The sequence below is a fragment of the Heterodontus francisci genome, chromosome 1 (genome assembly GCF_036365525.1).
Source record: "Heterodontus francisci isolate sHetFra1 chromosome 1, sHetFra1.hap1, whole genome shotgun sequence".
NCBI lineage: Eukaryota > Metazoa > Chordata > Chondrichthyes > Heterodontiformes > Heterodontidae > Heterodontus > Heterodontus francisci.
Genome location: NC_090371.1, coordinates 20,714,212 through 20,730,729, shown reverse-complemented (window position 1 = coordinate 20,730,729; position 16,518 = coordinate 20,714,212). Strand labels below are relative to the sequence as shown.

General features: G+C 44.5%; 1 protein-coding gene across 2 annotated transcripts in view; it reads left to right on the top strand.

Moving 5' to 3' along the window:
- Window positions 1–16,518, top strand: part of LOC137368229 (dedicator of cytokinesis protein 2-like) — a 1,222,644-nt gene that overhangs the window by 1,194,430 nt on the left and 11,696 nt on the right. For both annotated transcript variants that reach the window (XM_068028710.1, XM_068028709.1), the window contains exons 46-51: window positions 611–694; window positions 4,191–4,328; window positions 5,367–5,524; window positions 7,647–7,818; window positions 10,010–10,109; window positions 12,714–12,886. In XM_068028710.1, the coding sequence (XP_067884811.1) occupies window positions 611–694; window positions 4,191–4,328; window positions 5,367–5,524; window positions 7,647–7,818; window positions 10,010–10,109; window positions 12,714–12,886 (825 nt within the window). The remainder of the gene's footprint in view (window positions 1–610; window positions 695–4,190; window positions 4,329–5,366; window positions 5,525–7,646; window positions 7,819–10,009; window positions 10,110–12,713; window positions 12,887–16,518) is intronic.

The following is a 16,518-nucleotide window of genomic DNA, read 5'->3' as shown; positions in this document are numbered from 1 at the left end:
TACTCCTGTAGGGTTCCTGCAGTACTTAGCTCTCGGTATCTGTCATAAGCTTCCTTTTTTTTTGTTCTTCCCTTTAAGCTCTTTGACATCCAGGGGGTGCTGGATTTGTTAGTCCCTCCATTTTTCTTTAAGGGAACATGCTTTCTCTGAACCCTCACTATAGCCTTCTTGAATGCCTCCTACTGATCTGGCACTGATTTACCTTCAAGTCCACTTTTGCTAAATCACATCTCAGCTTAGTAAAATTAGCTTTTCCCCAAATGAGAGCTTTTATTCCTGTTGTATCCATAACTATCCTAAATCTAACTGAATGATGATCACTTCCACCAAGTGTTCCCCACTGATATCCCTTCCACCTGTCCAGTTTCATTCCCTAAAACTAAGTCCAGAACTGCTCCCTCTCTTGTTGGGCTTGCTATATGGGACAGTTCATTTAGGAATGGCGGGGAGGGGAATTAAAGCTCATTCCACAGCAAAAGCAACCCTAAGGAAGTTGAGACCTAAACAAAATTTGGCTGATGGGGGTAAAATGGTGGTTGAGTATTGCTGCCAGAGGAGATGAGTAAACTTTTTAACTGATATTTTTAAACTGGATCCTTCTATCCCTTAGGCATTCTTCACTGAAAGATATATGAGCGAACACCCAGAGGACATGGACAGTATAATGACATTAAAGGATCTCATCGCATGGCAGGTAAGCAGAATGACTTCCTTACGGTGAGGAGGGCCTTCAGATGTAAGTGAAAGAAGACTCCCCTCTTGTCCCTCTCCTTGTTTGACCGCAACAGAGTTTATTCCTTTTTAAACAGTGGATGTGTTTACAAATTCAGTGAGTGTTTAACCCTTTATGTGCTATGATCATCAAAGTACCAATTGGACACGTTTTCTTGAGTTTAAACAAGAAAGAGGTTAGTTTATTGTACCTAAACTCAAATCCTGATCAAAGTGAAAATAATAAACGACACTCCAACTTTCATGCACACACAGACAGAAACACACACACACATAGGTTACAGAGTGATGAAGAAGAGTTTGTTTGGATTAGAGTCCAGAACAAATAAAAATAATACAGTTTGTGGAGTCTGGTAATTCAGTTGTCTTCTGGCTGAATTTGTGGTTCTGAAGTCTCTGACTGGTAGAAGTGCAGTTGCAGCTGGTCCACATGGTTCAGGGTTTTCTTGAAGATAATGATGTCGGTGGCTTTCTCCCCCAGGGTCTATGTCTGTAGCAATGATAGACTTGGATGTTCTGCAGTCGCAGACAGGTTTCAAAACTTGCAATGCTAACTTGGAAAGAGAGAGAGAGACAGCTCCACTGGGATCCTGCGTTGGTTAGCTCTCAAAGCTTGTCTGCTGTATGTAGAAATGCAGCAAGACCTGGACAATATCCAGGCTTGGGCTGCTATGTGGCAAGTAACATTCGCGCCACACAAGTGCCAGGCAATGACCATCTCCAACAAGAGAGAATCTAACCATCTCTCCTTGACATTCAATGGCATTGCCATCGCTGAATCCCCCACTATCAACATCCTAGGGGTTACCGTTGACCAGAAACTGAACTGGAGTAGTCATATAAATACCGTGGCTACAAGAGCAGGTCAGAGGCTAGGAATCCTACGGCGAGTAACTCACCTCCTGACTCCCCAAAGCCTGTCCACCATCTACAAGGCACAAGTCAGGAGTGTGATGGAATACTCTCCACTTGCCTGGATGGGTGCAGCTCCAACAACACTCAAGAAGCTCAACACCATCCAGGACAAAGCAGCCCGCTTGATTGGCACCCCAACTTCAAACATTCACTCCCTCCACCACCGACGCACAGTGGCAGCAGTGTGTACCATCTACAAGATGCACAGCAGCAACGCACCAAAGCTCCTTTGACAGCACCTTCCAAACCCGCGACCTCTACCAACTAGAAGGACAAGGGTAGAAATTGCATGGGAACACCACCACCTGCAAGTTCCGCTCCAAGTCACACACCATCCTGACTTGGAACTATATCGCCATTCCTTCACTGTCGCTGGGTCAAAATCCTGGAACTCCCTTCCTAACAGCACTGTGGGTGTACCTACCCCACATGGACTGCAGCGGTTCAAGAAGGCAGCTCACCACCACCTTCTCAAGGACAATTAGGGATGGGCAATAAATGCTGGCCTAGCCAGCGATGCCCACATCTCATGAATGAATTTTTAAAAAGTAACAAAAACTCCAAGTTCACATAACCTGGGAAGACTGTCATATGGTCTCTCAGTATTTTTTTTTACCTTAATGAGTTCCAAAGTCTAAGAATCCCAAATCTCTCTCAGGTTGTATTGTTTCAATGTTTATCACCTGGAGGTATGTCTCCACTAGTGAATGCTCCAAGATGGCTTTGAATGTCTTGCTAATGAGTGTGATACTCAATAATTTACTCAACTGTTCAAGTCCTGGATGGGACCTTTTTGGACATGCAGCTCCACTTTGATGTCTTGGAATGTGAGGTATTTCAATGCAAATTGTGATGGGCATCTTAGTTGCCAGTTTTTTAAAAGTTGCATGTACGATTCTAGCTTTCCCTTTTAAAAGTTTAATGTAGATTTCCAGCTGATGAATTTAAAATCTTCATTCAGCATAGCATGTTTTCCTGACAGTTAGATAATGAGGAGAGATTATATATACCAGGCTTGTATTCCCTGGAATATAGCAGGTTAAAGGATGATTTGATTGAGTTTTTTAGGATTTTGAAAAGAATTGTGGGTGAGTCCAGGACAACAACAACAACAAGAACTTCTATTTATATAGCATCTTTAATGTTTCAAGGCACTTCACAGCAGCATTGCCAAACAAAATATGACACTAAGTCACATGGAGATCACCAAAGCTTGGTCAAAGAAGTAGGATTTAAGGAATGTCTTAAAGATGAAAAGCAAGGTAGAGAGTTGGAGAGGTTTAGGGAAGGAAATCCAGAGCCTAGAGCCTTGGCAGCTGCAGGCACGGCTGCCAGTGGTGGAGCAATTAATATCGGGGATGTACCAGAGGCCAGAATTGGAAAAGCTCAAATATCCCAGAGGGTTATGTAGCTGGAAGGGATTAGAGAGATGGTGAGAGGCGAGGCCATGAGGGATTTGAAGTTAAGGATGAGAATTTTAAAATTGAGGCGTTGCTTAACCAGGAGCCAATATAGGTCAATGAACACAGGGGTGATGGATGAATGGGATTGGGTGCAAGGTAGGACACAGGCAGCAGAGTTTTGAATGACTACAAGCTTATGGCGGTAGAACAAGGGGAACATACTCTAAAATCAGAGCCAGGCCTTTCAGAAGTTAGCAAACACTTTTTCATACAAAGGGTTGTAGAAGTGTGGAACGCTCCCACAAAAAGTAACAGATGCTATCTCAATGAATAATTAATGATAGATTTTTGAAAGTCAAGGGTATTAAGGGATATGGAGTCAAGGCAGGTGGATGCAGTTAGGGTACAGGTCAGCCATTGTCTAGTTGAATGGCAGAACAGGCCATTAATAGTCTACTCCTGTTCCCATTACAAAGCATTACAAAGTATTTACAGCACAGAAACAGACCACTTGGCTCGACAGATCCAGACTGGTGTTTGTTCTCCACTCAAGCTTCCTACCACCTTTCTTCATCTAACGCCATCAATTCTATTCCTTTCTCCCTCATGTCCTTATCTAACTCTCCCCATGAATCCAATCCTATTAGCCTCAACTACTCCTTGTGATAATGGGTTTCACATTCCAAAGGTCTCCGGATTTAAAAGGTTCCTCCTGAATTCCCTATTAGATTTATTCATGCCTATCTTATATTTATGGCCCCTATTTCTGGTCTCATCTGTAAATGGAAAGATTTTCTCTGTGTCTTCCCTATCAAACTCTTTCATAATCTTAAGGACTTCGATCAGGTCACCCTTCTGTTTTCTAGAGATAAGAGCCCCAGCCTATTCAATCTTTCCTGATGGATATAACCTCTCAGTTCTGCTATCATTCTAGTAAATCCTTTTTGAACCTTCTCCAGTGCCTCTATATCTTTTTTTTTATAATATTTAGACCGAAACTGTTCACAGTACTCCACGTGTGGTCTGCCCCAGCTTCAATATAACTTTAACATAATTTCTCTGCTTTTCAATGTTTCTAATAAACAGGAAGTCGGCTGCCAATCAAAGTTTGTTACTCTTCTTTTGTTCTCTCCTTTGAAGATCCCATTGCTGGCGGAGGGGATCAGGGTTCATGGGCAGAAGGTCACCGAGGCTCTCAAACCTTTCCATGATCGAATGGAGGATTGTTTTGCACAACTGAAAGTGAAGGTGGAGAGTCAGTACGGAGTACGGGACCTGGTGAGTGAATCCTACGGAAGCAGTTTCAACTGTGATAGGGGGACCAGGGGGTGAAGGGGGAGGGGGGGTCGCAAGTTCAAACTGGTTCAAAGGTCAAAAATGGGACTGATAGCAAGTTCTTCAGGAAGTGATGAGAACATGGAATGTGCTTCTGCGAAGGCCAGTTAAAGTAAAAACCTGGCAGCTTGTTAAGGAACAGTTAGATCTTGTGGTGCGAATAACTGTAAGTTTCTTATGGAATGGATGACCTGGATGGAATATCAATGGAATAGAAAAGAAAAATGGAAAGATGTGCAAAGCAGGCTGTCGATTCAGTAACACCTATTTTATGCTGTGAGTTAAAATTACCCCCTGTAACTAGACCAGTCTCATCGCCAAAGTGCTTTATCACCCACCCAGTGTCAGGAGGTCATTGTCCACTACATTAGCATGACATAGAATTATATAAAATTACATAGAAATTATACAGCAGAGAAACAGGTCCATGCCAGTGTTTATGCTCCAATCAAGCCTCCTCCCACCATTCTTCATCCGACTCTGTCTGCACATCCTTCTATTCCTTTCTCCCTCATGTTTATCTAGCTTCCCCATAAATGTATCTGTGCTACTTCATGTGGTAGCAAGTTCCACATTTTCACCATTTTCTAGGTAGAGAAGTTTCCCCTATTGGATTTATTAGTGTTATTTATTCCATCAGGTCACCCCTCAGCCTTCTCTTTTCCAGAGAAAGAAGCCCCAGCCAGCCCAGCCTTTCCTGATAGTTATACCCTCTCAGTTCTGGTATCATCCTTGATTTTTTTTTTGCACCTTTTCTGGTGCCTCTATAACTTTTTTTGATAACAATTCCATTTTCCTCTTGCTTGGGGCTTCTTTGAGTGAGGTTTCAAATTTAATCCCGAGCATGGGTTGTTTGGACTCTATTGGATTAGGAATTGGGTTCAAACATGTTTTAATTCCTATACCTCCCTTTCTTTAATGAATGACAACAAGCCTGAGACTGGTGGAATAATCTCTCTCGGATGTGGTATTCTTTTCCAGTCATTTTTTGAAGAGAGGCGAGGAGGAGGAGGAGGAGGAGGTGGAGGAAGTCGTCCTCGCTCCATGATCCGTTCTTTTCGGCCGCTGTCAGTGATCTCTTCGAGTTCCTTGAGTTCTGCAAGCTCCGACAAAGAAACACCCAGGGTGACAGGGGACAAGTAAGTAAAGAAAGAATTGTCACATTCTTAGCACAACCCAAAGTGTTTCACAGACAAAGAGTATGTCTGAAGTGTAGTCTTCAACCTTGATAATGTGCTTTCCTATGTGCCTGAGCCTTCCTCAGTAATATATAACAACTAACAACAGGTGGCGTATTCAATCACAAGCTAGGCCGCAAGCACAGAAACATATATCACCATTTCATGTCATTGGGTCAAAATCCTGAAGCACCCTACCCACCTGCGCTGTGGGAGTACCTTAACTACACGGACTGCAGAAATTCAAAAAGAAGGCCTACCACCACCTTCTCAAGGGCAACTAAAGATAGCAATAATCCCTATATCCCGAGAGTTAATAAAATAAAACATCAGAACAGGATTAGGCTACTCAGACCCTCAGGTGTATTCCACCATTCAATTAGATCACAAACTCTATCCATCACCAATCCACTTATTACAAAGTTCCAATACCACCTGCATCCACTCTGCTGACCACCCAACTTCCCTTCCTGGTCCCCATCTTGGCTGATATTGTTAATGGTTCTGTCTCTTCAGGAGTTGTCCCTCTCGCCTTTAAATCTGTCGTCATCACTGCTCGCCTCAAAAAATGCCCTTGACCCCACCGCCCTTGCAAACGACTGTCCCATTTCCAACCTTCCTTTTCTCTCTAAAGTCCTTGAATGTGTTGCCTCCCAAATCCATTCCCATTTTCCCCCAAACTCCCTGTTTGACTCCCTCCAATCAGGTTTCCACCACTACCACTGTACAGAAACAGCTCTTACCAAAGTCATAAATGACATCCTATGTGACTGTGACAAAGGTAACATTTCCTTCCTCGTCCTTCTCTTTCACACAGTTGACCACACCATCTTCCTCCAACACCTCTTCACTGTCATCCCGCTGGGTGGGACTGCACTCACGTGGTTCCATTCTTATCTATCTAATCACAGCCAGAGAATCACTTGCAATGGCTTCTCTTCCTGCTCTCACATCGTTACCTCTGGTGGCCCCCTGCTATTTCTCTTCTACATGCTGCCCTGATATCACCCAGCTCCACCTCACCACCACCTGTCTTGACTCCTCCACCGTCTCTAAAATGTCTGGCTGCTTGTTTGACATCCAGTCTTGGAGAAGCAGAAATTTCCTCCATTTAGTTATCGGGAAGACCGAAGCCTGACCCGCTCCAAACTCCATTCCCTAACTGCTGATTCCATCCCTCTCTCTGGCAGCTGTCTGACATTAAGCCAGTCTGTTTGCAACCTTGGTGTCACATTTGACCCTGAGATGAGATTCTGACTTCATATTCGAGCCATCACTAAAATCGCCTATTTGCACCTCTGTAACATTACCTGACTCCGCCCCTGTCTCAGCTCAGTTGCTGCTGAAATCCTCACTCATGCCTTTGTTCACTCTAGGCTTGACTTGCTGGTCTCCGGCATTCTAGATTCCATAAACTTGAGGTCATCCAAAACTCTGCTGCGTGTCTTAACTTGGATCAGTCCCATTTCCCTATCAACCCTGTGCTCACTGACCTACATTGGCTCCCAGCCAAGCAACGTCTTGATTTTAAAATTCTCATTCTTGATTTCAAATCCCTCCATGGCCTCATCTCTCCCTATCTCTGTAATCTCCTCCAGCTTCACAACCCTCCAAGATAACTGCGCTCCTCGAATTCTGGCCTCTTGAGAATCCTTGATCTTAATTGCTCCACCATTAGTGGCCGTGCTTTCAGTTGCCTAACCCCTAAGCTCTGAAATACCCTACCTACACCTCTCTTCCTCTCTACCTCACTTTCTTCCTTTAAGACACTCCTTCGAACCTACCTCTTTGGCTAAGCATTTGGTCACCTGACCTAATGTCTCCTTATGTGGCTCAGTGTCATACTTTGTTTTCTAATGCTCCTGTGAAGTGCCTTGGGACCTTTTCTTACGTTAAAGGCGCTATATAAATGTATATTGTTGTTATTGCAGTATGTGGGAGCTTGCTGTGCACTAATTGGCTGCCGCATTTCCAACATTACAACGTGACTGCACTTCAAAAAAGTATTCCGTCCATTGTAAAGCACTTTACACATCCTACACATTAAAAGCGCTATATAAATACAAGTTGTTGTTGTTCACAGTGCGGAGCCACCATTGCCAAGGAAGCAAACCTCCCGCTCCCAGGAGAAACCTCTGGATGGTGGGATTAAAGATGTTGAGGAGAAGAAGGTCACCAGGAAGGAGAACAGGGTCAGCGGGCTCTTTACCTCCAGAAAATCAGCGGTGCCCGCTCCACCTCCTGATGTCATTGAGGTCAGAGAACACATATTATCTTATCATTTGGCAATCATTTTTCAGTGGGAAAAAATCCCTCCCTTCCCTATTTGTAGTAAATTTGTTTGGAGAGATTGTCTTTTTCCTGTTTGTAACCAAACAATAAGTTTGGGAACATTACAATTCCCTGCCTGTATAATGAATAAGTTTCCTTATTCCCAATCCATTACCTCCCATACCTAACTGAGCCTTTAGAATCCAATGCACCCAATTAGGTAAGTCACACACAAGACATTTCGTGAACGGCCCCTCAAGGCTAATATCTTTTTACCTGTGGCCCTCGGCAGAGATGATGATACTGGTGTTTTACTTTCCTGTGGCCTCAGAACTCTTTGAGCCTCCTCTGCTACTTGTCCTCCCCTCGAATCCACCCCCAACTTATTTTATTATTCAGTCAAGGGATGTGGGCGTCGCTGGCTAGGCTAGCATTTATTGCCCTTCCCTAATTGTCCTTGAGGTGGTGAGCTGCCTTCTTGAACTGTTGCAGTCTTTGGGGTGCAGGTACACCCACAGTGTTGTTAGGAAGGGAGGTCCAGGATTTTGACCCAGCAACAGTGAAGGAACAGCGATATATTTCTAAGTCAGGACGGTGTGTGACTTGGAGGGGAACTTGCAGGTTGTGTTCCCATGGATCTGCTGTTCTTATCCTTCTAGGCGGTAGATGTGGCGGGTTTGGTGGTGTTGAACCCTTGGTGCGTTGCTCCAGTGCATCTTGTAGATGGTACACACTGCTGCCACTGTGCACCAGTGGTGGAGGGAGTGAATGTTGAAGGTGTTGAATGGGTGTTGATTAATCAGGCTGCTTTGTCATAGATGATGTTGAGCTTCTTGAGTGTTGTTGGAGCTGCACTCATCCAGGCAAGTGGGGAGTATTCCATAATTCCTGACTTGTGCCTTGTGGTGGCTTGAAACTGTCAAGCCATCATTCTTGACCTGTCCCATTCAACTCCATTCTGCTCCACTATCAACTCTCCTCATCACCTCAACACAGGTGTGATCAGCATGACACATGCTGGAAGGTGAGCCTGAGGAGAGTTATCACGTTCGCTACTAACTGGTGCTTTACGAGCCGGAAAAAAAAAAAATTCATCCAGAGTCTGTGCAAGAAAATTAATCCAGATTACACCCCGGAAAGATTTTTTATTTCCACATGCACAAATTGCTACCCTTATCACACACCTTAGTTTATGTGTGTGTTAGGTGTATCACAGAGAAACTCCAGGTCAGCAGCAGTTACAGAAACCAAACAGCTTATTGACAACACAATTAACTCACAAATGGTACCAGACATGCACTGTGGACAGTTCACTCAAATCATGGTACCAAATGGGCACACCTGGAGAGTTGACACAAATGCAGTGCAGCAGGGAGGGGGCGGGAGGTCCCTTGAGACTAATGTTCTCTTACCTGTGATCCTCGTCAGAGATGTTGACAGTTGACAAACAAAATACAAGAGAGAGGGTACATTGGGCACTCCACTCCAGTAACATAGCAGTTATGGGGGAGGATAACATAGTGATCATCAGAGATGGTAGCATAGCGGTAATGTTATTGGCTAATAATCTAAAAGGCTGGGTTAATACTCCAGGGACATGAGTTCAAATCCCCTACAGCAACTAGAGGAGTTTAAATGCAATTAAAAAATCTGGAGTAAAATGTAACTCTCATTAATAATGTGGTTGTTGTAAAAGCTCTTCTGGTTCACTAATCCCCTTCAGGGAGGTAATTTATTGTTCTCACCTGGCCTATAAGTGACTCCGGACCCACAATAATGTGGTTAACTCTTAACTGCCCTCTGAAAAGCAAGACCGAAACTGTTATGAAGTGCTGCAGTGGTTCAAGAAAGCAGCTCACCACCACCTTCTCGAGGGCAATTAGGCAGACAATAAATGTTGGCCTTGTCAGTGACACCCACATCCTGTGAATGAACTGGTATCAGACCAGAGGTACTGCAGACAGGAGAATTGTGGCCTGCAGCTGTTAAACATTTTTCAGTGGGTCAGTAGAGTATTGGTGATTTTCCAATTTGTTTCCAACTTTTATTAGAAAGGAATGCACTGAGGAAGGAATCAGATGGCGGGGAGGGTGAGGGTCCTTAAGCTAAAGCCCAGCTGAGCTGATTATTTCTAATGACAACATTTTGATGATGTTAATTCCTGTCTATTTCTAGGAGCCTTCAAGGTTGTCACAACTGGTGATCGACACAAGAATGGTGGAAAGCAATCAGAATCCAGACCAGCCCACCAAAGAAAACAATACCAGTCTTACAGGTGGGGCAGAGTCTTGAATTACAGTGGGTTCATGTGCTGCTCCTCGCTCTCTTTCCTCACCTCACAGCTCTTCTGTTCCTCAATCTGAAGGATGCGTGACAATCCCTCATACCGAACTCTCAGTCTGAAACCTTTTGGATTCTTGCACCACTCATTTCCCCTTCCCAAGTTTAAGTGTTTCTCACAAGATCAGCTCAGGGGAAGGAGGCTCTCTGGCCACTGCAGTCCATGTGGTGTTGGCAAACCTGCAGTGTTGTTGATGATGCGGCACAGTGGCACAGTGGTTAGCACTGCAGCCTCACAGCTCCAGAGACCTGGGTTCAATTCTGGGTACTGCCTGTGTGGAGTTTGCAAGTTCTCCCTGTGACCGCGTGGGATTTCGCCGGGTGCTCCGGTTTCCTCCCACAGCCAAAGACTTGCAGGTGATAGGTAAATTGGCCATTGTAAATTGCCCCTAGTGTAGGTAGGTGGTAGGGAATATGGGATTACTGTAGGGTTAGTATAAATGGGCGGTTGTTGGTCGGCCCAGACTCGGTGGGCCGAAGGGCCTGTTTCAGTGCTGTATCTCTAAATAAATAAAAATAAAAAACTCGGGTTAGAGGCATTCCTAGAGGTTTGTGACATTCTGACCATGGGACAGTTGATTGCGTTCAAATCCTGGAACTCCCTTCCTAAGGGCACTGTGGGTGTACCTACACCCCATGGAGTGCAGCGGTTCAAAAAAGCAGCTCACTACCACCTTCTCAAGGGCAATTAGGGATGGATAATAAATGCGGCCTAGCCAGCGATGCCCACATCCCACAAATAAATAAAGAAAATGACATCTGACCATGCGACATCTGACTTGGATGTGCTTGTATAAGGATGCAGGAAGTTAGCATGCAGCTACAGCAAGCAATTAGGAAGTCAAATGGCATGTTGACCTTTATTGCAAGGGGATTGGCGTACAGGAAAGAAATGTCTTGCTACAATTGTAGAGGGTTTTGGTGAGACCACATCTGTAGTACTGTGTGCAGTTTTGGTCTCCACACTGAAGAAAGGATATACTTGCATTGGAAGCAGTACACTAAATTGGTCACTGGGATGAGGGGGTTGTCCTATGATGAGAGGCTGAGTAAATTGGGCCAATATTCTCTGGAGTTTAGAAGAATGAGAGGTGATCTCATTGAAACATACAAGATTCTGAAGGGGCTGTATAGGGGAGACACTTAGAGATTTTTTCCGTTGGTCAAGGAATCTAAAACGTGGGGGCACATTCTCAGGATAAGAGGCTGGTCATTTAGGACTGAGATGAGAAATTACTTCACTCAAAGGATTGTGAATCTTTGGAATTCTCTTCCCCAGACGGTTATGGATGCTCCATCATTTAATACATTTAAGGCTGGGATAGACAAATTTTTGGTCTTTCAGGGAATCAAGGGATATGGCGAGCAGGCGGGAAAGTGGAGTTGAAGCCTAAGGTTATTATCAGATTGAATGCCAGAGCAGGCTCGATGGGCCAAATGGTCTATTGCTGCTCCTACTTGTCTTCTTGTGTTCAATCTGTGTACAATAAGCAGCAATGTGGTAATAACCAGATAATGTATTTTAGTGATGTTGGTTAAGGGATAAATATTGGCCAGGATACCCAGGATAATTCTCCTGTTCTTTTTCAAAATTGTGCCATGGGATATTTTTGTTTAAGTGAGAGGGCCGACGGAGCCTTAGTTTAACATCTCATCTGAAAGATGGCACCTCCAACAGCGCAGCACTCCTTCAGTTCTGCGCTGGGAGTGACTGCTTAGATTTTTGTGCTCAAGTCTCTGGAGACGGACTTAAATCCACAACCTTCTGGACCCAGAAATGAGAGCGTGCCCCATTGAGCTGTAGCTGTCACTGGCTACAGCCACTGCTAATATAGATCACACACAGGGCAGCAGGCTCGGTCTTTGGGGCATTTCTCAAAGTGAGCACCGTTCTGAACTCAGTTCAGCTTCCACATTTATAAACCTCTCCATAGGCTTAGTTTCTATATGGAAGGGTTTTCATAGAATGATAGAAATTACAGCACGAGAGAAGGCCATTTAGCCCCCAATGTCTGTATCTGTGCTGCAAAACCCCACAAAGGTGTTAAGGGATATGGGTCAAAGGCACGTAAATGGAATTAGGGCACACACCAGCCATGATCTCATTGAATGGGGGGATAGGCTCGAAGGGCTAAATAGTCAACTTCTGTTCCTATGTTCCATTCACCACCACCTCACTCCCCCACCAACCACTGATCCTTTTCAAAAATGTAGCCTTTTGAACAAAGAACAAAGAACAAAGATAATTACAGCACAGGAACAGGCCCTTCGGCCCTCCAAGCCTGCGCCGATCCAGATCCTCTCTCTAAACATGTCACCTATTTTCTATTATGTTTTAGTATGTATCACAATAGCCACTTGTGTTGAAGCATCCCATGGCCCTCAGTTCAAGAACTTACCTTCTCCCAGGGGTGGACAGGCAAAAGTGGAAAATAAAACAACAGCGACAATATTAAAGTGACGTTTCTACCATACAGTTTGCTTTCTCTGGGGAGCAGTCTTTATGTCTAACCTTGTGGTACTCTTGTGTGGTCCACAGGCCAGGCCTTTGCCGTAATCAATGGGTTCAGTGGACGGATAAAGAGTGCCAGGCCTCCCCCATTGCCCAAGAAAATTAACCCTGTGCTTCTGGAGAGTTTCAGTCAGGATCAGGTAGATCCTCCGAGCCCTTCTGTCCAGCAGGGGCCAGCGAGTGAACAGTTCGAAAATAAGGTGAGTCAAAACTACATTATTAAAAAAAAAGCCTTGTGCATGTGCCATGCTTTCTCTTGTCATAAATTTTTGGTCTTGCTTTTAGCTCAACATTTAGCATTGAAACCATCGATGTAAAATGGAAATCCTGGGGTTTTATGATCAACAATAACCAATTTCGCAATGCACAGGCCCTTGGGTTGCCAACTCTGATTGGATGCATTCGTGGAGGTTTCAGCACATGACCTCTAATCTCTAACCTCCCCACCATTGGTCCCCGACACATCCATCCTTGTGTCGCACTGCTTTCCGACCTCAATTTGAAGTGATCAGGCTTCGATTACCTGACTGCATGATTCTTGACCAATAACCAAACCGTATTTTTCCCATGTCCAGTACTTTTATAATTAAGAAATTAAGGTTTTCAAAGAAAATGGAGAAAAATACTTTCTTCAAAGAAACGGCTTTTTCTTTCTCCTGGGTGTTGCTTGCTGCAGTGTCCTGGAGATCAATCTTTAATTCCTGGAAACTCCAAGGCAATCCTGGAGTGTGGGAAACCCTAAGAGGCCCACGCCTGTTCTTCACAGGAGTTCGGGCCACAGCTAATTTGGTCAGGGCTTTTACTTAGATGGCCCTGGTGCTTGCCTGAAATGAGCATGGTCCTCATTGCAAGATAGACTCCTAAATCTGCTTTCTTGAGTCGGAGATTGTGTTGCTCAAGACCTGCCATTTCCACGGTCTTGACCAGCTTAAGCAGGAGTCCTTAAATGCCAAAGGCTGCTCATCAATAGGCCCAAAAACCTTCCAAAAGTTTTGGTATTTTGTGGAGTCAGAAGCACAGGAGTCCAACTAGTAATGGCAACCTGCCAGGATTGGCCTTGTGTCTCCAGTAATTGAAGATTAATCTCTAGGACTCTAAGCAACTTCAGGAGAAAAAGCATTCGGTAACAAAATAATGGGTGATTTGTAAGGGAGAGATGTTTCAGGTACAGGCGAGGTACATTCCAATAAGGACAAAAGGTAAGGGAACCAAAGCTAGGGCTCCTTGGATGATGAGGGAGACAGAGAAAATGATTAAACAAAAAACAGGGTTTCTGATGCATGTCAGGTGAATTATTCGAACCAGGCCAAATACAACAAGTTGAAAGGTGAAGTGAAGAGGAAAGTAAGCCTGGCAAAGAGAGACTATGAGAATAGAATGGCAGTTAACATAAAAGGAACCAGCATGTAATTCGTAAGTAGGTAGTAAGAGGTGTAGTGGGGCCTATTAGGGTGATATATGCTTAGATGCACCAGGGCAAGGTTAGAAGACCTGAATACTTTGTATCGGTGTTTCCAAATGAAGAAGAATCTGAATGGTAGAGGCAATGGATAGTGTGAAAATTGATAGGAAGGATGTACTGGAAAGGGTGGCTATGCTTAGAGATGATAAGTCACCTGGTTTCGATGGATTGCAACCAGGTTGCGAAAGGAAGTGGGAGTGGAGATAGTGGGAGGGCTTTCCATAATCTTCCAATCTTCCTTACACTTGGGGGAGGTGCCAGAGAATTGGAGAGTGCAAATATAAAGTGATGGAAGGTGTCATCAACAGTGCCATCAAGTGGCACTTGCTTAGCAATAACCTGCTCAGTGACGCTCAGCTTGGGTTCCGCCAGGGCCACTCAGCTCCTGACCTCAATACAGCCTTGGTTCAAAGATGGACAAAAGAGCTGAACTCAAGAGGTGAGGTGAGAGTGACTGCCCTTGACATCAAGGCAACATTTGACTGAGTATGGCATCAATGAGCCCTTGCAAAACTGAGGTCAATGGGAATCAGGGGGAAAACCCTCCACTGGCTGGAGTCATAACTAGAGCAAAGGAAGATGGTTGTGGTTGTTGGAGGTTAATCATCTGAGCTGCAGGACATCACTGCAGGAGTTCCTCAGGGTAGTTGAATTTGAAAATAAAACATTGATAAAAATTGATTAAAACCCTAATTAACTAATTAATAAGGGAGGAGATATGTGGGAGGCTTTCAAAGAGAGGTTGATTAGCGTGCAGGAAAGACATGTTCCTGTGAAAATGAGGGATAGAAATGGCAAGATTAGGGAACCATGGATGACAGGTGAAATTGTGAGACTAGCTAAGAGGAAAAAGGAAGCATACATAAGGTCTAGGAGGCTGAAGAAAGACGAAGCTTTGAAAGAATATCGGGAATGTAGGACCAATCTGAAACGAGGAATTAAGAGGGCTAAAAGGGGTCATGAAATATCTTTAGCAAACAGGGTTAAGGAAAATCCCAAAGCCTTTTATTTATATATAAGGAGCAAGAGGGTAACTAGAGAAAGGATTGGCCCACTCAAGGACAAAGGAGGAAAGTTATGCTTGGAGTCAGAGAAAATGGGTGAGATTCTAAACGAGTACTTTGCATCGGTATTCACCGAGGAGAGGGACATGACGGATGTTGAGGTTAGAGATAGATGTTTGATTACTCTAGGTCAAGTCGGCATAAGGAGGGAGGAAGTGTTGGGTATTCTAAAAGGCATTAAGGTGGACAAGTCCCCAGGTCCGGATGGGATCTATCCCAGGTTCTTGAGGGAAGCGAGAGAGGAAATAGCTGGGGCCTTAACAGATATCTTTGCAGCATCCTTAAACATGGGTGAGGTCCCGGAGGATTGGAGAATTGCTAATGTTGTCCCCTTGTTTAAGAAGGGTAGCAGGGATAATCCAGGTAATTATAGACCGGTGAGCCTGACGTCAGTGGTAGGGAAGCTGCTGGAGAAGATACTGAGGGATAGGATCTATTCCCATTTGGAAGAAAATGGGCTTATCAGTGATAGGCAACATGGTTTTGTGCAGGGAAGGTCATGTCTTACCAACTTAATAGAATTCTTTGAGGAAGTGACAAAGTTGATTGATGAGGGAAGGGCTGTAGATGTCATATACATGGACTTCAGTAAGGCGTTTGATAAGGTTCCCCATGGTAGGCTTATGGCGAAAGTGAAGTCGCATGGGATTCAGGGTGTATGAGCTAGATGGATAAAGAACTGGCTGGGCAACAGGAGACAGAGAGTAGCAGTGGAAGGGAGTTTCTCAAAATGGAGACGTGTAACCAGTGGTGTTCCACAGGGATCCGTGCTGGGACCAATGTTGTTTGTGATATACATAAATGATTTGGAGGAAAGTATAGGTGGTCTGATCAGCAAGTTTGCAGATGACACTAAGATTGGTGGAGGAGCAGGCAGTGAAGGGGACTGTCAGAGAATACAGCAGAATATAGATAGATTGGAGAGTTGGGCAGAGAAATGGCAGATGGAGTTCAATCCGGGCAAATGCGAGGTGATGCATTTTGGAAGATCCAATTCAAGAGTGAACTATACAGTAAATGGAAAAGTCCTGGGGAAAATTGATGTACAGAGAGATTTGGGTGTTCAGGTCCATTGTTCCCTGAAGGTGGCAACGCAGGTCAATAGAGTGGTCAAGAAGGCAGACGGCATGCTTTCCTTCATCGGACGGGGTAAAGTACAAGGGTTGGCAGGGCATGTTACAGTTGTATAGGACTTTGGTTCGGCCACATTTGGAATACTGCGTGCAGTTCTGGTCGCCACATTACCAAAAGGATGTAGATGCTTTGGAGAGGGTGCAGAGGAGGTTCACCAGGATGTTTCCTGGTA